Genomic DNA, 22,841 nt, shown 5'->3' with positions numbered 1-22,841 from the left:
TAATGTCAAAATAAATGCCGCCTGTAGATTAAATCATACGTTCTCATGGTCTGCACCACCGATGCTGGGGAAACTGCCAGCAGGCAATCTACTGTGTGCAGCTGCATCACTTTTTAGTGGCTCCAGTTTTAGAAAGTTAGAGTCTTTCTTTCAGTTTGTGGGACTCCATTTCATTTAAAAAACGCAGTACTACAAATACCAACATGATTATCTGTTTCCGGCCATTAGTGATGCTTGGAAAATTGAACAATTGTCTCTAGCAAGTACATTCGAAGGCAAACGATTCAGGCTAGCCGGTGATGGACAGTGCGACAGCCCTGGATTTTCTGCCAAGTACTGCACCTACCACTTTCAGGACATGGATAGTAAGAAAATTGTGAGTTTGGTGGTCGTGCAGGTAACACAATGTACATCTTCAGTGGCCATGGAGAAACTAGGATTTATAAAATCAGTGGAATATCTACAATCGAGGGGAATGTACAACAACCTCATAGCCACGGCAGACACGTTTCAATTGCCAAGACAATGAGGGAGCAGTTCCCACATATTAAACATCAATTTGACGTATGGCATATTGCTAAATCAATCAATAAGAAAATCTCGGCTGCAGGGAAAAAAAAGGTTTGGAAAGTATTTCAGAGTGGTCCTAGTCTATCAGCAGCCATCTTTGGTGGAGCTCCAAAACTTGTGAAGGGTCAGTGGAAATACTACTTAAAAAATGGCGGTCACTGATGCACCACTGTACCAACGTGCACCGTTGGTCAGAAAACCTACATTTCCACCAATGTGAACATGGCCCTTTGTCCCCAGTGGAGGCATGGAAGAAGAAGTGGTTGAATCCATCTTCACTGACACACAAAGCCATTGAGAAGATTGTTTTCGATAAAACTCTATCAAGAGATTTGAGGGGACTGACAGGATTCTGTCACACAGGAGGTTTGGAGGTGTTACACAATATGTGCCTAAAGTACAGGCCAAAGCGCTTGCATTTCAGCATACAGTGCATGAGACACAGGACTCTACTTGCCGTCTTGGCCCATAACGAGAATCTCAGCCGTGAACAATGTAGGACTACGGGTAATGTAAGGATGCCTCGCTACACTGAGGCCTTTTCAAAAAGAAGTAAGCAATGGGTGATCAAACCAGTCTATGAGGAAATGGAGTTCGACTTTGTCAAAAGCCTTATTGTTGCTGCATTAGAGAAGCACAGATATGGAATTTTGAACGTTTCTGTGCAGAGCACTGATCCATTGCCACCCAACATTGCCACTGTGCCATGTCCACCTAAAGGAGAGCTGGTTGTGAAGTACAAATCCCGGCTTAAATAATTGTAATACGATTGTCTTTTTGTAAATAAATGTTATTGTACAGTGTGCATACAAAGTACGCTAATCCTAACCCCTACCTTCACCATCCTGGGTGGCGAACAACCTGGGTGTCATCTTTGAATTCTCTCTCTATTCACCTCATATTGCTGACCTTTTCGCAATCTCATGTAAATGCTGTGCACTGTTAACCGAGGGGAGGCTTGCGTATTGCAAATAATAAAACAAACAAACAATAAATCTCACTTTCAACTCAACTCCTCGGGTACTTTATACTTTCCCTGACCTTCCCCAAAAAATAAAAAGTCTCAATAGTTATAGTTCTTTGGGGCTTCAAAGCTCGCAGACAACGAGGACAAAATTGGGGGCCTTAGAACGCGCCAAGCGAGCCGTTGCAGATGGGAGAGAAGCCAGTTTGCATTTGCACGTTGAGGCGCAGTACATAGATGGATTCGAAACTTCAAGTTCTTACAGGGATGTTGCAAAGAAAGAATGTATGCTCATTTCTAGTGAAGGTCAGCGGCTTTGATTTTCAGCTCGCGCCCTGAAGAGGCCCACAACTCACACTGGCAGTATAAGGTTCTATTGTTTTTTTGACCTTGAGAGACAGGGACCATGCCAAAAGAACTTCATTTGAAGGGGGAGGGTGCAATAACGTAAGAGACGATAAGGCAGAAAATTCTGAAACTAGACCGAGTTTCATGTTAGTTCAGTATACGAAAAATCGTTGTCAAGAGCACAGTGGGATTTACGGACTGCATTACGCAGAGACACAATGGAAATATAATGTAAGTAACTCTTTAGACGCTTTTATACCGGAATGAAGAATTAATGAATGGATGCATGAATAAATGAATGAATGAAGAGCTAGGAAAACGTTTGTAGGATCGTCCTTGTGGCGGGCACATGGGCATGCAGGTCCACATTCCACATGCATGTAGACAAAAAGTTGTTTCTCATTGTGTACAAACCTCGATTTATTTTGTTACTTTTCGCATTGATTTTATAGCCGAACATACTCAATTGCACTATCCTTGAAAGCAAATAGTTTCAGCTCGGCCGTAATAAATAAAATGAATAATATTAATAAAGATTGGCTGGCGAGACTATTATAAATTTTATGTTTTCAAAACAGGTATATCCTTCCCTACTGCTACAAGTTTCAGACACCGGCAGATGGTTTTTTCAACCGCCAGCTGCAGCTTAATGTAAATAAATGCACCATTTTGATGATTTTATGGGACGATCGCCAAGGGCCCATATGCCCTTACGCGGTACTAGCGCCTAGAAGCAACATATCAACCTTTATGCTGGCCTAGTGCCTACTTGATGGAACAGCCTTGCGGTTCAACGTGCGACCAAAGTGCTTTTTTTAACGAAAACCAACACCCTGTGTACCATAAAGGAACAGCGCGTGACTCACGATAAACTTTTACGGATTTGCGGATAGAGATAAAAGAAAATAAATGGCATTCGGAGTTCATATGGAAATTGCTGAATATTCTATAAACATTTAATGTAAAATAAATGTACTTTACCAAATGTACCGTGTTGCTGTTTGATTTTAAAGTACAGTTTCATATTCCAAATTGTGGCGCGCTGTGTTGTGAGTTGATCTGTGTTGGTTTCCGGGTTCTGTGTGAAGTCACGTAGAAGACGACTGGGCGCGTTTGCCTACGCAGCACAGAAACGTCACGGAGAGAGGCGGGAAATATGAATGTTTTGATAATGTCAGGCTCAGGGGCGGGGGATATGATTTAGTGCCGCAAAAGCAGGTCAGCCAGGGCGATGGGGGAAATGATAGGATTATCACAAAATGGCAGCTCCCTGATACCTGTTTTCGCGTGCGTTTAATGGACGAAAACTCGGGTAAGGTCAATAGGAAATTTTTCTAAAATCGAGCGACTTAGGCTTAAAAACACATGGCTGACCCGTAGGGGCAATAACATTTTTTGACCGAACCATTCCTTTAACTTCAAGAATTGCTGCAGCTCCCCTAGACTTTGCTCAATTGACATTGGCTGTCTTGGCTCCCTGAAAGACTTTTCTAACCTCTGACTTTGTGCTTTAACTATCCATCAACAAAAGTCACACATTCTATAACTTGAGTAGCTGGGAAAGGGTTCATTTACTTTGCATTGGCGGGTTGAAAAGTACTTGCATGCTTAAGAATATTTGTTAACCATTGTTTTATTCCAGTGGCTGCAAGGATCATGTTCAAGACCCTCTGCATTGTCAACAAGGCTTTCTGGGGCTGGGGACCACACTACATCGAACTATCTCTTCTTAAGCATATTCTTTCTCGAGCCCTCCACCCATCCACCTCCAACTCTGTGAGGGTCAGACGCTTCTCCAGGCAGAGAGTGGGTGGGTAGATCTCTTTCCTTGGCTGGAGTTTCCCTCTGGAACAGCCGCCCTGCCTCTCTCAAACTTTAGCAGGACTACCTAATGTTCTGGAAGCAACTCAAGACCTTCCTTTTTGCTTCTGCTTTTTCTCTCTCCCCTGCAGTTGCTCCTGTCTGCTGCACTAACTGGTTACCTGACCACCCTACTGAACCTCTTGGGCACCAGGCTCCTGCAAGACCAGTAGCCCCTTGCATTGCCTGCGGATTTCCCACCCACTTGGGGACTCTATCTGCAACCCTACAGTCCCCTGCCTCTCTGCACTTACTTGAGCCACCACTATGGCAGCACTTACCGCATCTGGCAGTACTTACCGTGTCTTGACACTGCATTCTACCCCCTACCTCCTCAGCACTTGTCCTCTTCCCTCATCCTCGCACTTGCATGATCTGAATGACACAAGTCCTAGTAAGATCATTTGTTTTGTCCTCCCACTGTCTACCCTGCCTTGTCTTGCCGCGCCTAGAAACACTTGTGTACAGGCGCATTATAAATTACTCATATCATAGGGGTGGAGCTAAGGGAGTCCTTTCTATTGGCTGTGGTGCAATATCACTCTACTAGAGCACTATAGTGACTGCCATTTCAATTTAATACAAAGATAAATTGCTCTGTTACCGAGGATTCCCAACCTTACGATAGGGAATATTCATACAGCACGTCAATCTATGAAAGCTCCAATACTGGAGAAGGTGAGCTTATGTACTTCTCACATGAATATAGCTTCAACGGGAGAACAGCTATCAAACCACCAACAAAGGAATCCAGATGCAGTCTGCCTTTCTCTCCATAACCTGTTTATTCTGCCTGTGAGCCTCTTTATCCCCATCCCCACCTTGTCCTTCTAAGTGAACCTTTTGTCTGTCCATCTCATTGGGGATCATTATGACCCTGGCGGTAGGAGGTTAACGGGGCCGGTAGAGCTGCCGTCCCCGTTAACTCCCTACTGCCTCATTATGAGTTCCGCTCGTGCGACCCGCTAAGGACGCCTGGTTTTACCTGAACCTGTGTACCTTTTTTAAACGAGGTGAGTGCTGAGTAGTGTGGCCTTGGAGATCTGATCCAGTATTGTGTACCAAATGGAACCTCTCGAATGAGTGCAATCTTGAAATGATGTGAGATTGGAACTTGTCTTATGTCTGGTGTAGTAGCCCATCCTGCCGGGCCGCGTTTGTTGCATTTGGGGACCTGGAGGCCTACATTTATAGCTGAAAAGCAAAACTAGTATCCAAATGCACCGGAAAATGCTAGACTAGGCCAACTATCACAACCAGCATGGAAATACTGTCCTGTTCAGCTACTTGGGTCTACATATGTATCCTTTAATACTGAGAAGGAAAAATGCATTCCGTTGGTGTTTCATTAGTGTTTAGAGATGTTAACTACAAATTGTAAAGCTATACTCTACCTCTGAGGAACCATCAACTATGACTTAATTTTTGTTACCTACAACTGCTGAGCTGATGTACTATACAGCCACTGCCGAGCTACAGAATCATGCTGCAGAGTTTAACTGTCTGGATGGACAACACGCCGGGATGAGGCCAGGAAAGCGAACCAAGAAATGTTCATCTCAGTATTGGAATAATGCCCGTTGCGCAATTGATCATGCTTAATATTTCTGTGGTCCTTAAAACTCGACCAGCACAATCTCTTTATTAGCTGCCTCCAGATCATCCACATTGGATTTGGATCCACAGCTTTCTGGCGGACTGCATTGAGTCTGTCTCACTTTGACCTTTGGTCTCCCAGCCTAGCCCAGTGACCTACCTGTGTGGTTTGCTAAGGAGCTTCGGACTCTTCCCCAAGCTTTAATAAATCTGTTCATCCTCTACCTTAACTCTTTTGGGCCTATTTTTTTTTTTTTTTTTGACACATGGGCTGGTGGCCTCTGAATCACCCTCAAAATCTGATGACGCTCCAAATGCACACTAAACACATATACACTCTAGTCTAGCGTATTCTGTAAGCGGAGGGTTGGCCCCCCACTAAAAAGGAATACAGTTAAATCTACGGTCATGATGGTGGGTGGCTGTGGTGACCTCTTGAGACCTAAGATCTGGCCGGGTTATATGGGTATTCCGCCAGATACTGTAGCACCTGACATGCCGACACAGACTAAGTGGTCTCTTGCTTCTTCCATCTCCAATACTGAAAGTGCCTTACTCAGGACAGCCATATTCCTTTGCATGACAGACATTCTTTGCTTGCACTGCCATCATGTCATTTCTTTATTCACTAGATTGACAGAATATCTAATTGAATATGAAACGGCATACAATAGCACGTCTTGCACTTGTTAGTAGCCATGCCTATAACACACTGAGCCCATGGCCTTCATTGGCTACCATACACCTTTGCAGAATTGTATTAGGTTTTGTGTTCAATTAACAAAACAGAAATAAATGCTGTGTGAACTTGAAATATCTTTCCTTACTCATAAATCGCCTGTCACCTAACCTTCAGGCGCCAGAAGGGATGCAAGTAGTCTTCTGCCCCACTTACATGAACTCTCTGCCTTCCTCACTGTGTGACGTGCAAACACGGCCGCACTGGGGCATAAAATTGTCTAAGGCACCAATTAAAAAGTGTCCCACAGTTGCAAGTGGCAATTCATTCCTTTAGGGACAGGCTGTTTGAGAATAGTACCCAAGGGGGAGTTTTTTTTTATAAGAATGTAATCCAAATTGTGCAATTTAAAAAATATTTATTCATTAAAAACGGTCAAAACTACTAGACGCATTGTGAAGTAACTCGTCAAACTGGCCCACGTTGGCCAAAAAAGGGGCCCTCTTTGACCAAAAAACGGGCGCGCACTAGCATTTTGCGTTTGTGGTTCGGCCATGGGCCTATAGACCAGTTCGAGCAGGGATGCACAAGCATGCGGCATTCCTTCTCAAGGCGTTCGCAGTTCCTCTATTGTAGTACTTTGCAATCTAAAAGGCTTCCACTAGCCTAGAATTATATTTATTGATCCGCGGTCAGACCGTCCAGGTGCATGTCTGCTCTAAAAGTACCCATTGCATCTTATGACCTAGACAACCAATAAGTATGTTCTAATTCCTGTAAATATCGTTTTGGAACTGCTGTTCTGTGGCTCTTACCTGGCGCCATTCGCATGCAGAACTACTGTCCGTTTTGCATTACCCAGCTCCGTTCACATGCAAATGGGTTACGTTTGAATTAGCAATCAGGCTCCTAGCAAGCGGTCCTGTTTGCTGTGGCTGTGAGGAGACTCTCCCTGGACCTCCATTACTTCCATTATTTGTATGCCTCTGGGACGTTACATTTTGGCCACGCCCCCAACGACACGAAATCCTCAAATACACTAGCCCACGCGCTCCTAGGAAGTGGTCCTGTTTGCTGCTCAGCAGGACCTTATGGTGAAATGTGTAATTTAGTTTAATATCGCAATGGTAATGTGATACTTGCATGGGCTTGCCTGACTGTTGTTGCCGCGTAAAGGAATTCGCATTTGTACGTGACTGACCTGGAAACACTGTCGAGTGTTTCGCTCGTAAACCGTGCTTTGGGGCAGGTGCTGCTTGAGCGGCGTGATTGCTGAATTGCAGTCCGCCGGCCTGTTTCGCGTGGCAGACTGTGTTCAGGAAGCTTTCATGGAATGTTTAGGACTGTTTACTGCGCCCCTGTGTTGGTACTTTTGCAGCTGAGGATTTGCTGCTTTGTGGTTTGCCGGACCGTTCGGTAAGTGATCTAGCGTGTGGGTGTCGACGAGGAATGACTGAAGTGCAATCTGATTGTTCCCCTTGGTTAGGTCACGCCCTCTGCTTTGTTGCTGCCTGTCTGCGCCTAGAGTTTTTCTGCGGTTTGGGGTGGAATCAGGGAGCCCAGCAATTGTTTGAGAAATCTCTGTCAGAGCTCTTATGTGCGAATTATTGGTGTTAATTATGTACGCACGAATTTCTCGCAATATCTTTCATCTCCTGCAGACGTTGTTGCTGGCATAATTAAATGAATGTGTGAAAAGCTTCATCTATTTGGTTAACGCAAATTCAACTTTGACGAGAAAGTGATCTGTGTGGTGAACACTTCGAAGTATAACTGTTTACAGTATTTCTATAGTAATCTGAGGTTTTTTTGGCTGCAATGAAACGAAAGATAATGCAAAACAAGCGAGATAGAGAAAATCCGTCTGCATTTATAAAAACCCGGCGCATGAGTTTATCGAGAGCAGCAGCATTACCCCTTCCTGGTTCTTCTGATACTGACGACGACCTCGTAGAGTGCGCACAACAGTGTTCGGCGAGGCCTGTGTCTGTTTCGAATGACTGTGATGTGCTTGAATCCTCTTAACCATTGTATAGTGGGGATAAGATGGTGAATACATCTGATGTTAATATCCTCTTGTCTAAAGAAGAGCAGTTGAGACAAAAATGATCCCTCCTTTTTATTTATGGACACCCCACCTATTTTTGAACCAGTTGAATTAACCTTGTTAACGTTAACGCAACACTTTGATGCTTCAACTCAATGCTGCAACTCTCATTCTGAGCAGCTCTCTGATGCGGAGATAATGGATAGTGCAAATAATAATCTACCCTTGAATAATGCTGGTGAGCCCTTTATTTTGAGTGAATTGAAGAAACAAACACGTATAATGGCTGAAATATTGATGGCTATAACAGCAATGCCTGAGACTTGTATTAAAGGATTTGAAGGTACTTCCTGCTGTCCAGGGCTTAAAGGAGCCTACTGAAATGAGTCAAATTATTGATACTTTACCCAATACTATGACAACTGCACCATTTGAAACTGGGTGCACAATAAATGACTCAATCGATAATGGGGAGCACGCTTCTGGTTTATTGTGTAACCAGAAGATGGGAATTGACTTATCTGATTCAACGACTCCCACAATTGCCAATAACGCAGACACCCAGTTTAATATCAAAATATCAACAAAAAAAACAAAGAAAAACAGATGTAAACAAGCACAGGTGCAGAAGGCACTTAATCTATCCTCAAGAAAGTTTCTGAGAGATTGTGATCTCCAGATGGAAATGCAAAGTAATTTGAAAGGTGATGATGCTATTCTTGTCACAGATTCACCTGTAAAAAAGCCTGTTCCAAAAGTTAGACAAGCTCGAAGTGTGACTGGAAACTTAATAAGCCTGATGATTCACCTGAGGGTGAGTCGAATCTCTCTAAAAAACAAAATAGTTACTGATCGTATTGACACTATCTAAAATCTATTGAAAGGGGAATGATGGATATATTTGATATCTTTAAAAATCCAGCTGCCCCTTCACGCTCAAATATACCTCTATCCGACTCCTATAGTCCGCTAGAAACACCAAAATTATATGAGCCCTCGGGAGGCGATGACATACAGAGAAGAAACCCCCATAATGTCTTTCCTGGCATTAGCAGTGTAGTTTCACCTAAACTGCCCAAATCTTATGCTTGTGTTACTGACATCAATAGAGCAAAGATAAGTAGAGGCGCAGACGGCGCTGGTACTCAGCCTTTAGAGAATAAGAATGACTCTACCATTTGTAGAAGAAATGGAAGTTTGAACGAACAAAAAAAAATATCAGTAGTGTTTTGCTCGAAGAGAACTCACTTCTCTCTGAGGATTTTGTTTGTACAGTAAATAAAGATATCTTAACCCAGAAATCCATCAGTGAGACCATAAGTAAGGAGCATGTAGCCATGAAGGCTACAGCTGGAATGCCCCATGAAGCAACACATAACGACAAACTAAGTATTGTCTCGGAGATAAAGGATGCTAGCGAAAATCCCAAAAATGTAAATGAGCAAGATGCTAGGCCATTGTATATTAAGGAATCTAATGAACAAATCAAGTTTGACATCTCTCATGAAAAAAAGAACTATAGTAATGTTTGTGAATATCGAAAAGAACCTTTGCTTCTGCCAAAGTTTCCTAATGATCAGAGTTTACTTATGTATTTGATGAAGGAGGACCGTACTCTCTGAATAGACCTTATATACTAAGTTTATTCGGTGAAATTTCTGATCTGAATTTGATTTCCTCTTCTGATATTAAATTGGTGGATTTTAAACATTCTCAATGATACGATTATGTATGTCTGGTGATTCCTTCACCTCTTGTTCGCTCATTAATTATTAAAGAAGCTGGATCATTGCAAAAACTGGGTTTTGATGTATGTATCTATCAAGACACTAAACCTAGAGAACATATTAAATACTCAGAATTCCCAATGACCCAACCTGTTAGTGTTCTTAGGAATGATGGAATAACTCAGATGCAAAATGAATGTTCTATTCTAAAAGAAACACAAGATCTGAGATCATTAGTAACTTTGTTAAATGAATCATTAGTGCAATTGAGAAATCTGAGTAAAACCCTTTAGCACTATTGAATACTTCAAAATTGTCTCATGGAATTCAAGAATGGCCACACCTGACATTAAATAATGAAGTATGCAACATATTGCAATCCTTTCACTTTGTTTTGATTCAGGAATCTTGGGCCTATGGTAAATTGTTGTGGGATGGCTATGTTATACTAAGTATACCAGCTTGTGGGCGACCAAAAGGTGGAATTGTATTAGCATTTCGTAACAATCAAGATATTACACTGTGCTCTGAAAAACACTTGAACACTTCTGCCTTAATTGCTACCTTTAAGATTACCACTAGGAAAGGTACTGTAGAGTTAATGGTTGTAACTATTTACGGGAACAATGTTGAAAACACTGATGCAATGTTGGTAAATTTGATTGAAGAACTGAATGACACGATTGAGGAATGGTTAGAACTATCGCCCGGTGGCGCAATTATTCTGCCCGGTGACTTAAATGCTGATTGCAATCAAACCTACAGTGAGCCTGAATGGATCACATTTAGTAATAAGAAATCTAAATGTGGGGACCAAAAATATCGGGGTGCTCTGTGGCTCCTATTTGCCAAATCTTGGGGATTATTTATGCAGTTCAATGATATACCAACTTGGAAGGCACGTGGAGTATCATCCATTATAGATTATATGTTCGTGAGTGAACTCACTATAAAAAACAATGAGAACATGCTTGTAGAGACCAACACCCAAAGTGATCATGCCACGTTGTCCCTGGTTCTGAACTTTGAAAAATTGCCTAGTGATAGAAATGTATTTTGTGCTCCTATGTTAATTAACGTGAAGGGTAACAAAGTCAAGTGGAATCCAATGAAAATTGCGAAGTTAAATAATCTTTTGTTTCATGACTTTAATAAAAGAACATTGGAAGCCAAGATTGAAAATTATTCTGTCAATCGTTTTGGTACATTACTGGAGAATAGCCTCTGCAAGCTCTCCGAAGCATCAAAGTTCACAACCACAAGAGCCAAATCTCATGGACATGACTTTGACTTTGTAGTTAAAGAGAGAAGCACTCTATATTTTAAGGAACTACGAGAATTAAAGAAATTACATCTCTCTCTACTTGATGTAAACGAATATGTCAGATCGTGTAGACAGAGATATAAGAACTGGCGAATCCAGTACCGTGCCGCTGCACAACAACGAGATGGCGAAGCAATGTTCGTGGCTATGAAAGATGCCAATTCAAGGAATTATTAGTCTTTCATTAATAATACCGAGGTATCACACGCGCAAATATCTTTAAATCCTATAAGTGAGGATTTTTGGTGTGCCCATTTTGAGAAGTTGTGCTGCCCTTCTAATACGCCTTGGTTACCTTTGGGCACTAGTCTGGTTCAATGGTGCCTTGATGTGTCTATAGATAAAATTGCTACTATTATTAGAAAAGTAAAATCTTCATTGTGTCCGGGTCCAAATAATCTGTCTTATGCAATTTTAAAACAAAATGTGTTTTTATGGTCACGTATACTTAAGTCTTATATTTAATGAAGTGATTGAAACCAAGCGTATGCCTCAGTCTTGGAAATTATCTTATGTGGTTTTAATATTCAGAAAGGGAAATCAGTTGAGTCCAAAAAATTATAGCCTCCACATTCATTAGTGATATCGGTCTAACATTTTTGCAGTACTTGTTTTAGAACAGTTAATCAAATGGATTGAAGATCATGGCATTTTGGATATTAGACGATTTGGATTCCGGAAAGGAATAGGGACTGATGTTGGTGGTCTACTTGTGTCTATTCTACAGACCAAAAACAAAGGTCATGGTAAACTTCCACTCCACGCTGCCTCAAAGGACCTTTCATCTGCTTTCGGCATGGTCGATAGACCATTATTGTGGCAAATGCTCTCATCGTTGAATATCGATGGGGGACTATTGGCCATATTGATACACTTATATTCGGATACTGTAATGGAAGTCAGACTGGGGAATGATGGCTTAATGTCAAAAGAAATAAAAACAATGAACTGTCTAAAACAAGGATGTTCATTAGCCGCGATATTATTTAACATCTATGTTTCTGGTGCTCGTAATGTTTTTCAGAATAGTGGTCTTGCTGCACCTAAAGTAGGTACAACAGAGATAAAGTGGGTCGCTTACGCCGACGATTTCCTTCTCTTTGATAAAACAAAAAATGGCCTACAAAGACTGATCGATTCTTTTACAATATTCATAAAGGATTTGAAATTGAAAATAAACCCGCAAAAAACAAGAATAATTAATTTGGGCAATGTTAATCAGAAATGTAAGAGGCCATCATGGTTTGTCGAGGGAGCCAGGATCGAACTGCACAAAACAATTCGATATTTGGGTTACCTATTTTCAAGCTCCTTCAATAATAGTTACAGGAAAATATGTTTGAAAACGGCTATTGAGGCTGCTAGACAAATCCGTGCTATTGAGAGAAAATATGGTAAATTTACTATGTGCACATGTAGAGATTTCTATCTTTTGAAGGTCATCCCCAGGCTTGCTTACGGCTTTGAATTTCTTCCAGAAAACATGTCCTCATATTTAAGAACCATAGAAGCTGTAATTTGGAGAAAAGTTCTATTTTTCCTACCAAAATGTATACCCATCGAGGTTTTACGTTACGAGCTAGGATTGTGTTCCTTAAAAAGCATTATGGATTGTAAGAAGATCGCATTATATAGAAAATCTGTGCTAAGTGATCATAACTCATTGTATAGGTTATGCAATGATGAGTCTGAGGAATTCGTGCGTGGTCTTAAACATGATTGGGAAAAGATTCTAAGTAACATTGGTGTTTCCATGAAATGTCTAATGAATGGACCTATGAAGGTCAAGACTCTAATTAAAGCATTTGATTGGGTCAATAATAATGCAGCAATACTTAATTCCAGGCTATATTATCAGACTATATCTGCATGGAATTGGCATCCTATACTTGAGAACTATCTTATAAAATACCCTTCATGACAAATGCAGAACAATATAATGTGATTTAGGCTAAACATATTGAATACAAATGAAATATGCTCCATTCGTAACAATTTATCTGATGATCGAAAAATGTGCAGATTTTGAAGTTGAAGGAGAAACTGAAACTTTATTGCATTTATTGTTTATCTGTACTTCTTTACGGAAAGAGAGACTTGAACACTTTGTTAAATTTGTTAGTGAACCATCTTGGGTAAAAAGAGATGTGATTTGGTATGAAATGCTACATGGTACTTCCATGCCTTTAAAGGCCACTGTGATTGCCTTTTTGAAAAATATCTGTTATACTCTTGTGGGTGTCAATGCAAATGACAACTGTAAACCTTCGTAGACAGTTAGGTGTGTAGTAATAATAATTAGGTTTTTCTACTTATGAGTAGATAGAAATTTTGATATTTCTTTTAGCTTATTTAGTTTGCGTTGAAATATGTATAGCTCTATCTGCTAAATTTTACTGTGAATAGCTTGATCACTTAATACATTTTATGCTTGTATGATATGATTTGATGTTTGTTTTAGAAATCTTGTTCCAATTTTGTAAAGGTTTATATAAACCAATAAACAAATAATAATAATAAAAAAAGATTAGCAATCAGGCTACATCTCATTCTTGCGTATGTTACAGTGGACCCCTGACTGATATTTACCGTTTACATATGTTAGACATTTTAATTTGCCCCTTGTAGGATGACTGCTAGTTCGGAAAGGGTAGCTGAGGGCGTTCTACCTGGACACTTGCACATCAAGTACTCTGCCTTGACCCAGAGAGAACACTCCATCGGGCTGTAGTGTGTTGAGGAAAGCTGAAGGCTTAGGCAGGGTAGGGCCTGGGTGGGTAAGGCCCACCCAAAATCTGTAAATGCCCACTCAACAGCGCTGTGTGGGCAATTACAGATGTTAATGTCACTGCAGTGGGCCCAACTACATTAGGTTCAGACCCCACTAGTTAGGCAATCCTGGTTACGCCTCAGACATTGGTGAATGTGTCTTTGCTGAGAGGTGCACGGATCACCGCATTCCATTGACTTTACTGCCTGTGATGTGCACTTTAGGTTAATCTACAGGATCCAGGGTTTTCCCATAGTTCTGGCAGAACGTAACCTTTTCAAACTCTTGTGAGGATGGTACTTTGAACTTGAGGTTGTACCTGTTCAGTATGTTTGCACATTTGAGTTGTTGACCGATTGCTATTTGCATTGTTTTATTTGCTCAGCTGTGCATCGTGGAAGCCAAGCATGTATGAATGTTATGCTTCATTTGAATATGTCCACGCATCTCTTAACAGATGGGCAAAATCATGGTGGGAATTGAATCTTCAAACAACTTTATTACAGTGCATAGGAGTGAAGCATTTTACATACAGCATGAAATAAAATGAAAATGCATCGCATATTGACAGAGTAAAAACTGGGGTTTCTGCAGTAATGTCCTGTTGCCCTGCCCTCGAATAGAAACGTTTCATGAAATGAAATGCAAGTGCTGTGTCAGCCATTGCTAGGACAATAAAGCACAACAGTGTGATACTGCTCTTGTAGAACTCCAGCCAAATCCCATTCCTGAGATACAACATATTGCACCCCAACATTGTAATATTCAAGCTATATAAATGCACATGTTAGTATCACTCACCTTTATAAAAGGCATGTCATTATTTTCATTTTTAGAACACATCATTAAAGAACACATTGTTTTATCATCATTTCAAAGCTTCCCATGGGAAATCTGCTTTATGCGGCATCCTGCAAGCGGCCATTGAAGTGATCATTCTTAGAATGAAAAGTATTTTGTAAACCATTCTGGGCGCTTAGTTTCTTGTGCCTGTTCTTCCTTGGGTTTAGCAACCACAGTACAGGAGGGCCTATGGTCAGCAAAAGAAAACAAGTTATGAATATAATTTGCTAAAACTCATAAATATAGTACTACATATAATCCGTAAATCATATTTTTCTTTCCTTTTCCATACCATATTAATGTGTACAATTTGACACAGGGCATATCTATCAAAATAAACAGTTTTATCTTCAACTACAACTTAGAACACATGTATACAAAAGCAATCTAAAGAGGGCTCCTTGAACCTTATGAAGACTTTAGCAAGCAGGAGATGGCGAGTCCACACATGAAGTATGGCCGAGTACATGGGGTCACTTAAGTCTTCTTTAGTCAGTAAGTTTTCTCGATTCAGAGAAGGGAAGACCCACTGGTTCCCAACACTCAGGCAATCTCCAACTGCTACTGAACGAGACTGAATGATGGCATGTGCCCAATCCTTATGACCCCCCTTCTACCGCAATTACTGGAGAACAGGCAGACAAAATTTGGAATCAGGCTGGCTATAAAGGAGTGAAATTGAGCACCAATGCTCATGATGGAGCTTCATTTAACAATTTCCAAGCACATGTCTGGGAGGTTCTAAGAAGCATGTATCCAGACAGCTATGACCTGGGGATAGTGATGACGTATAAAATGAAAGGTGACAAGGACTCCGTTGAATATATAAAGCGGGTCCAGGATTTATGGACCCAAGTGACGCAAAGGTCCTGGGATGAATGCATATCATTGTTCTATCACGTACTAAAAGGACTGCCAACAGAAGTACAGGCTTACTTGGATAAGTTAGTGGGTATAGCAGCTATGGGCTGGCCTGAAATACAAGCAACAATAGTACATTACTGTAAGAGGAAGCAGGAGAGCAAGAGGCAGGCAGCCGAGAATGCTGCAAAAGGCAGAAAAAAATGAGTACAAAAGAAACTGTCCAAATATACTGTTAGTGCCAGACACTGCCACCATGGTGCCAGCGCCACAGGGAGGGTTTCCCATTGGACAAACATTACATGCATGGGGATACTTCCCTATAGGAAGAGGGGGGTATCGAGGAACAGGATACAGGGTTTTCAGACCATGCTATGTATGTCAGAACATGGGACACGTGGCGTACACCTGTCCATTTATGCAACAGGCCTAGTCAACCCAAGTAGCGCAACAACAGGGGCTCCAGTGGCAGCAGATGCAGTTTCCTCCAGTGCAGTTAAAACGAGCACAGGTGCCAGCACAGAAGGGAGGAGTGCCGCCCCAATGAAGGACAACCGACAGTGGGATAATGGTACCAGTGATGGTTGAGCCGCCCGTAGTAGCAGGCGGAACCACAGTCATGCTAGGGCAAAACGTGGTGTCTCATTACACAGGTGCCAGCATGGTAGGAGGGAACCCTTTCCCCTTCCCGCCGAATAACACACAGCAAAAGGGGGCCCACAGAAAGTCCAAGCATGTCCAGTCCTAGCAGTAACTGACGACCCCGAAGAGGAACCTGAGGTGGCAGTGAAAATAGGACAAAGTGAGTTCTCATTTCTCATAGATACAGGAGCAACCAAATCCTGCATCAGGGAGGGGGAATTCCCATTATCCAACCAAGTGATGGATATGGGGGGCTTTTTTGGGGCGGTGGTTGCGGTTCCAGTAACAAAAGATTTACCATTAACCATAGGGACACAACACCTCGTAGCTCCCTTACTGTATTCCAAAGACACATCCATCAATATCTTGGGGAGAGACCTGCTCAGCAAACTGAATACAACCATATCATTCAAAGAGAAAGGGATTGTGTGTTCCACGCCTGCCATTTACTATGCCCGAGTAGCAGCTCTTCTCTTCACAGCTCACACGCAAAGCACCTTGCAAGCACAGCCACTATACCACAGCATGTTCCTGTAAGGGGTCAAAATATTTCTAGCATAGGCCCCGGCAATACAGGGGAAAGTGATCCGACTGGCTTTAGAGTTGCTATTCAGACCACAGTGACAGAAGGATGACTTAAAGGGGAAAACAATGGTGTTACAGCAGGTAGAAGCAGTAATACTCAAAGACATGGTGATTCGGTGTGGAACAGATGATGAAAACATGAGTGGCGAACAGTGCTGTGCATTGACCCCACTTTGACCATTACAGGAGCATTGGAAGAACAGTTGTTTGCCGATGACTAGGAGGAAGGGCAGATGGTGCTCCAGAAACCTTGCCAAGTTCAGATAATAGAAACAATTGTGCCCATTTTGACACAATTAGTGAAGAAGGAAAATAAACACAGAGGAAGATCTCAAAAGGGTGACAGATGAGTTGTGGACAAAGGGCCCACATGATGTGGGGTACTGAAAGGTATTGGGGCAGTACAAATAAAACTGAAACAAGGGGCCCTGCAAAGGAAAAATACTTTACGGTCATTGACTTAAAAAATGCCTACTTCTCTATACCTTTGCACCCAGACTCAAGATATTTCACCCCTTCACGTAATACAGAACTAGATTCAGGCACACTTGTTTGCCTCAGGGGTATTCCAAATCGCCCAGAATTTTCAATAGAATAATACAAATGGATCTATGTAATGTGCAAACATCAAGCACTGTGATTCAGTATGTTCATGATCTGCTAATATGCAGTGAGATGGAAGAAGAGTGTAGAACAAACTCAGTACACGTTTTGTCACTACTTGCAGAGAAAGAGTATAAGGTGGATAAGGCAAAATTACAGTATTGCCTAGAAATTGTGTACCTGTGGTAAATAATATCCATTGAAGGCTGCAGAATAACACCCAAAAGAACACTGGTCATTTATTCCACCACCCGGCCTTGAACGGTGAAAGAGATGCAAAAGTTCCTAGGTCTACGGAATTACTGCAGAGAATGTGTATTTTATTATGCCACATTCACAAAACCCTTACTGCAGGGCCTTAAGGAAGCACAAAAAGAGAAGAGGGACATAAAATGGACGTCTGAAATGAACGAAAGTTTCACAGACTGGCACATGCACCAGTGTTAACAGTTTTCACTATAATTTGGGGTAGCTATTTATTCTCACATTCAGATGGCTCAGTGATGACGACTGTCCTCGCACAAAAGAAGCCGCAGGGGGACCAACTACTAGCTTACTACAGTGGAAGCCTAGACCCAGTAATGCAGGCACTTCCCTTGCAATCAATCGCTTGCGGCTGCAGCGTTTGCAATTGAAAAGGCATCAATGATCACCATGGGTGTCCCATAGTATTGTATGTGGAGCGCTAATTATTCGCCATTCTTGAGTAATCAAAGAGTACACTAACAACCGAAGAGCATCGGGATATGAGGTCATATTAACCAACCCAGCCATAGAGGTGGTAAGGTGCTGCAGTGTAAACCCAGGAATCTACCCAGCAGAATCCCATACAGGAATCAGACTACATACATGATTGTGCAGCACACATGGACAGGGTGGAAGGGAACGTACAGGTAAAAGAGGAAGAAATAGCAGGAGCAGACATGGTCTTTATTGACAGGTCCTTAAGTATCTACCCAGAGACAGGAAGGAGAAATACTGGTGCCACAGTAGTGTGCTGCATAAACGGGGAATATGTAATAGCATCTCAGCAACTACCACCCTCACTTTATTCAGCACAGGCAGCAGAATTAGCGGCATTGATAAGAGCACTAAAAATAATGGAAGGGTATGCAGCAAAACAAAAGAAATTCGGACTATGCATATTTCACATGAACTATCCATTCAGGATTGGCACAATTGGAAAGGAGGGGATTCAAAAGAAGTGACGAATCCCCTGTACAACATGCAGAACTACTAAAAGAATGAATTTATGCCCTAAAAGTTCCAGTAGAGGCGGCAATAATAAAATGCGCAGGAAAGAACACAGGATATCAATGGAGAACGAAATGGCCGACAGAGCAGCAAAAATTGCATCATATTTATTGGAGGGAGGGGGAGTTCAGAGATACCCCAGAGAAGGAGAAATATTTACCGGAGGGAGGGGGAGTTCAGAGATACCCCAGAGAAGGCGAAATAGTGCCACTCATCGCAGCAGAATGGAAGAAGAGTGGGGAGGAAGAAAGGGGTGAAAACTTTACACGATCCCCATAGTACACATAATAGAATTACAAGGAGAGGTACCAAAAGAGGAAAAAGAACTGTGGCTAAAAAGAGGATGTTCACCGTCACCAACAGACCTGATTTGGTGGCAGAATAGCACAAGGAAACGTGTGATGCCCAGAAAATAGTTAAATGTAGTTTTAGAACGGCTGCATTTCCCCACCCATGTGCCCAAAGAAAGCATAGCTGCAGAACTGAGTGAGGGATGTACGTTCCAAACATGCATGAGCAAGTCAATGAGTTCATGGGAAATTGCACGGTTTGCAGTTTCTGTCTGCAATACTTAAAATACTTTGCGGGGAACAATACCACAGCCAGAAGGGCCCTTCTGGTACTTGCATATCAATTATGTTGAAATGCAAGAAAGATGCGCCTCCTACAGATACCTAATCGTAGGGGTCTGGCCATTTTCAAGTTGGCTTGAGGAGGGGCCCTGTGCGAAGAATGATGCCAAATCCGCAGCAAAGTTCTTAGTGTGGGAAGTATTCCCAAGATGGGGTGTATTTGAGGAGATAAGGTCAGATAATGGCCAACACTATGCCAACGATCTGTTTGAGGTGATAACACATCTCTTAGGGATCAAACACAAACTTTGCGCAGGTTTCCTGCTGCAGCCGAACAGGATTGTGGAGAGAATGAATGGGTTACTAAAAGAGCGCTTGGCAAAAAGTGCCGAAATTGGCTTTTTTTTGCCTCCCTCTTGCACTTTTTGCCCTTTGAAATTCACCTTCTGCGGAGCACCACCTGGCTTCGCATAAAATTGTAACAGGAAGGAGAATGCATGCGCCAGTCCCTCCAAGTTCAATTTCAGACACTAATCCTAGCTCAGAAATCCTTTGTAATGAAATGAAAGACTATTTAACTGAGATGACCAATGTGCTTCACTACATCTCCCGGCAGGTCCAGCAATCTACAAGTGAGCGAAGGAACATCGATGAGTGTGCACAAGCCCACCAAACATTTCCACAAACACAGCCTCTTTATCTAGGGGACAAAGTACTTATTTGAAACACAGGGAGCAAGTGGAAGGAGCCTCGGTTTTGGTGTCCTTTTAAAGGGGTCTTCTCAACAACCACGACAGTGAAAATAAAAGAACGACATGCATGGATTCATCACTCAGACAGTCGCCGAGATACCAGAAGCACATCGGGAATAGAAGGAATCACTTGATGGGGATTTTTGGCCTAATCACATTAACATTTTGTACTATAACAAGGTGTTACAGAAGACCCACAATTAAAATGGAGGACGGGCAAGGAAAAAGAAGAGGGGGTGGGATTAAAGAGAAGAGTGGAGCAAATGTATAAAGTGTTATATTGCTCTACATCTTTGTTTTCTGTCTTTCTTCTTTTCTGGCATTTAGCACAGAAGGATAACTTGGGCCCATCAGTTGGTGGTTATAGGGAGACACGCACTAAGCGAAGTATAACCTGGGCAAAATAATTCTACACAATTGTCATGGGAGTGGACCTGCCCTCAGAAAATGCATGGTTTGGGGAAATTAAGAAGGTGGGGTGGGGAACACCAATGGTACATGCTATGTGTGCTCACTCATCCCACTCCTCACAGGAACGCCAAAGAAATTCTTCCCACAAGAAGTGACAGCAGGAGAGGGAGGATGTCTTGTGCATATGGCCTTGTACAGGACTAGGGGTATGTTCTAGGAGCATACAGTGGAAGAAAAGTGGATTGATGAGGGGCAGGAGGTGTACAAGGACAGCTTCATACAGATGGTCCTGGAATATGTAACATAAGGGACACACAAGGGAAAACAGGTGTCCAATGCCCATAAAAGAATATACTGTAAGAACTCCACAGGTTTCAATATGCCATGGTGCCACACCAGACCCTTGATGCAAATCCAGGGTTCGGTGCTGCACAATGGAAAGTGGCAAAGGGGAATGGCACAGTGCTGTGCAGAAGGACTGTTGGGCTTCGAAGAAAGGGTGCTTAAGAAAATAAGCAGCCAGGCTTATCTCAAGAGGGGTCAATGTGAGCTGTAGTGGCGTTACACAGAGATTTACAGTTACACATATTCAAATAAAGTCACTTACACACAAGGTTTCTTGAATAAACAATTATTCATTTATTTATCAGTCAGTTAGAATATGCCTTCTTCAGAAGGGAGCAATATAACAGTAACACTCAAATACATTTCATGAAATACACACTCTTAATATCTCTAAATCAGAGGATACCCTTTTGGGATGGACCACAGACACTACCTACACCCTCAGGTGACTTCAATTGCTAGGGTGCTGGGGGTATTAATATATCACTGTTGCATTTAGAATCATGGAGTAAGATGTCAAAGGAAAAGTTATTTAGAACATACAAGAGAGCACAAATATTCTCAAGCAGGCAAATACTTTTGGATCCCCACACCAGTCGTGGGGACAAGAGGGAGGACATCGTGGGACTTCTGCAATGCACTGGGACGGTCAGAACTTCACTTTCAGTGGCTGTTCAGTGTTTCAGCTCCTCGCGTCTACAGCAAATAGCAACACCGCAGTTCCTGGCTGTCGAGATGGACTTTCCTTTCTTCTGGGGTCCTGCACTCTTTGAGCGGGCTCAGGCTCAGTCAGTCCTGCTTCCTGGGAGTCCGGATGATCTTCCTGGAGCTCTGGGCCAGTTTAAAAGCAACGCACACAATCTGGTGTTCCTCTCCCTGGCTATACGGTTTCCAGCAGAAACTCTGTGGAAATTCAACCAGCTCCGAGATGGGTGGCTTACTTTGAAGTTGATTGGTCCCACCAACTCAAAGGGAGAAGTCGTCCTTGCAGGGGCTTCTCAGTTGATGTGAACTTGGTGTTTCGGCACTGCAGCAGGGCTTCACTGGGCAAACCAACGGTCGAGGAGTTGAGCACGCGTCCTCTTCAAGTTCTTCTTCGTTTCCTTCGTCCAGTGGTCGACTTTGCCTTCCAAGCCAAAAGACTCGCCTTTTATTCAGTTGCCTCCCATTCATTCCAGCCTAGCTGTCAGTCACCCAGCAGAGTGGCTGTCCTTGCTGGACAGTCAGCTGGCCAATCATCACAGAGTGCATTTGGGTCTCCTAGGAGACTAAGCACAGGGAGTTTCGGGCACCTCCCTCACTTCCTGCCTACCCCAGACACCCTGGAGCCAGAGGCGGGCTTCACTCGTGAATCCCACCAAAGGCAAAGCGAACAATGTAAAGCGAACAATGGGACCATACCTGGTTTGGCGCGCAGAGTAAATCTCAAGAAGGACCTTTCCACAAAGAAATGGCGAAAAAAGAAGGCTGGGGCCATTTTGACTGCAGTTGCAAACGCAGCCCGTGGTAAATGCACACCTTGATAGTTAAAACAAAACCACTGCCACCAGCCATTGAGTGAGAAAAGGGTAACATCAAAAATATTACATGAGCAGCTAGACAAAGGGGATACTAGGTAACCCCTCCAGCACCCTAATGTAAGATAGTGTGAGCTGGGTCTAGAAAGTTACAAATGTAAGTAAAGTCAATTTCACTTTACTGCTCTTGGAAATAGTAGTTTAACCAAGAGAAGGTATTTAAACCTTTGGAAAATCTGAAAGACTTCCCTGTGTCACTGCACTGAATGTGCTGTGTGACACAATGTAAAAGATGATGCCTATGGAGTTTGTCAGACTCCATAACCAAAAGAAACACAGTGTACCAAATCACATAAAAATACATGAGGGTGTGGGAAAAAGGGTCACACTCTCTCCAGGTTAAAAAAATCAAGTCCTCAAAATCCAGCAAAGTTGCTGGGGGTCTCTAAGGTGGAGGGAAATACCACATTGAGAATTCTCCCTAACAGCCCCCACCCTAGAGTGCCGGTTTATTAGCATATCACAGGCAAACACTAATATGTTTCAGTACTTTCACAATGGGGGTGTTACA

At 42.4% G+C, this 22,841-nt stretch overlaps 1 protein-coding gene and 1 long non-coding RNA gene across 3 annotated transcripts in view; one reads left to right on the top strand and one right to left on the bottom strand.

Moving 5' to 3' along the window:
- Window positions 1-6,845: 6,845 nt before the first annotated feature.
- Window positions 6,846-22,841, top strand: part of LOC138516628 (uncharacterized) — a 180,747-nt gene continuing 164,751 nt past the window's right edge. Inside the window, exon 1 of the long non-coding RNA XR_011282291.1 lies at window positions 6,846-7,433. This is a non-coding gene — a long non-coding RNA (uncharacterized lncRNA). The remainder of the gene's footprint in view (window positions 7,434-22,841) is intronic.
- Window positions 14,365-22,841, bottom strand: part of FAM184B (family with sequence similarity 184 member B) — an 805,260-nt gene continuing 796,783 nt past the window's right edge. For both annotated transcript variants that reach the window (XM_069631907.1, XM_069631908.1), the window contains one exon: window positions 14,365-14,915. In XM_069631907.1, the coding sequence (XP_069488008.1) occupies window positions 14,825-14,915 (91 nt within the window). In that variant the 3' untranslated portion in view covers window positions 14,365-14,824. The remainder of the gene's footprint in view (window positions 14,916-22,841) is intronic.

The sequence above is a fragment of the Ambystoma mexicanum genome, chromosome 6q (genome assembly GCF_040938575.1).
Source record: "Ambystoma mexicanum isolate Mex_15411 chromosome 6q, UKY_AmexF1_1, whole genome shotgun sequence".
Classification (NCBI taxonomy): Eukaryota; Metazoa; Chordata; class Amphibia; order Caudata; family Ambystomatidae; genus Ambystoma; species Ambystoma mexicanum.
Note: the sequence above shows the minus strand (reverse complement) of the source record. Positions and strands in the feature narration are given on the sequence as shown.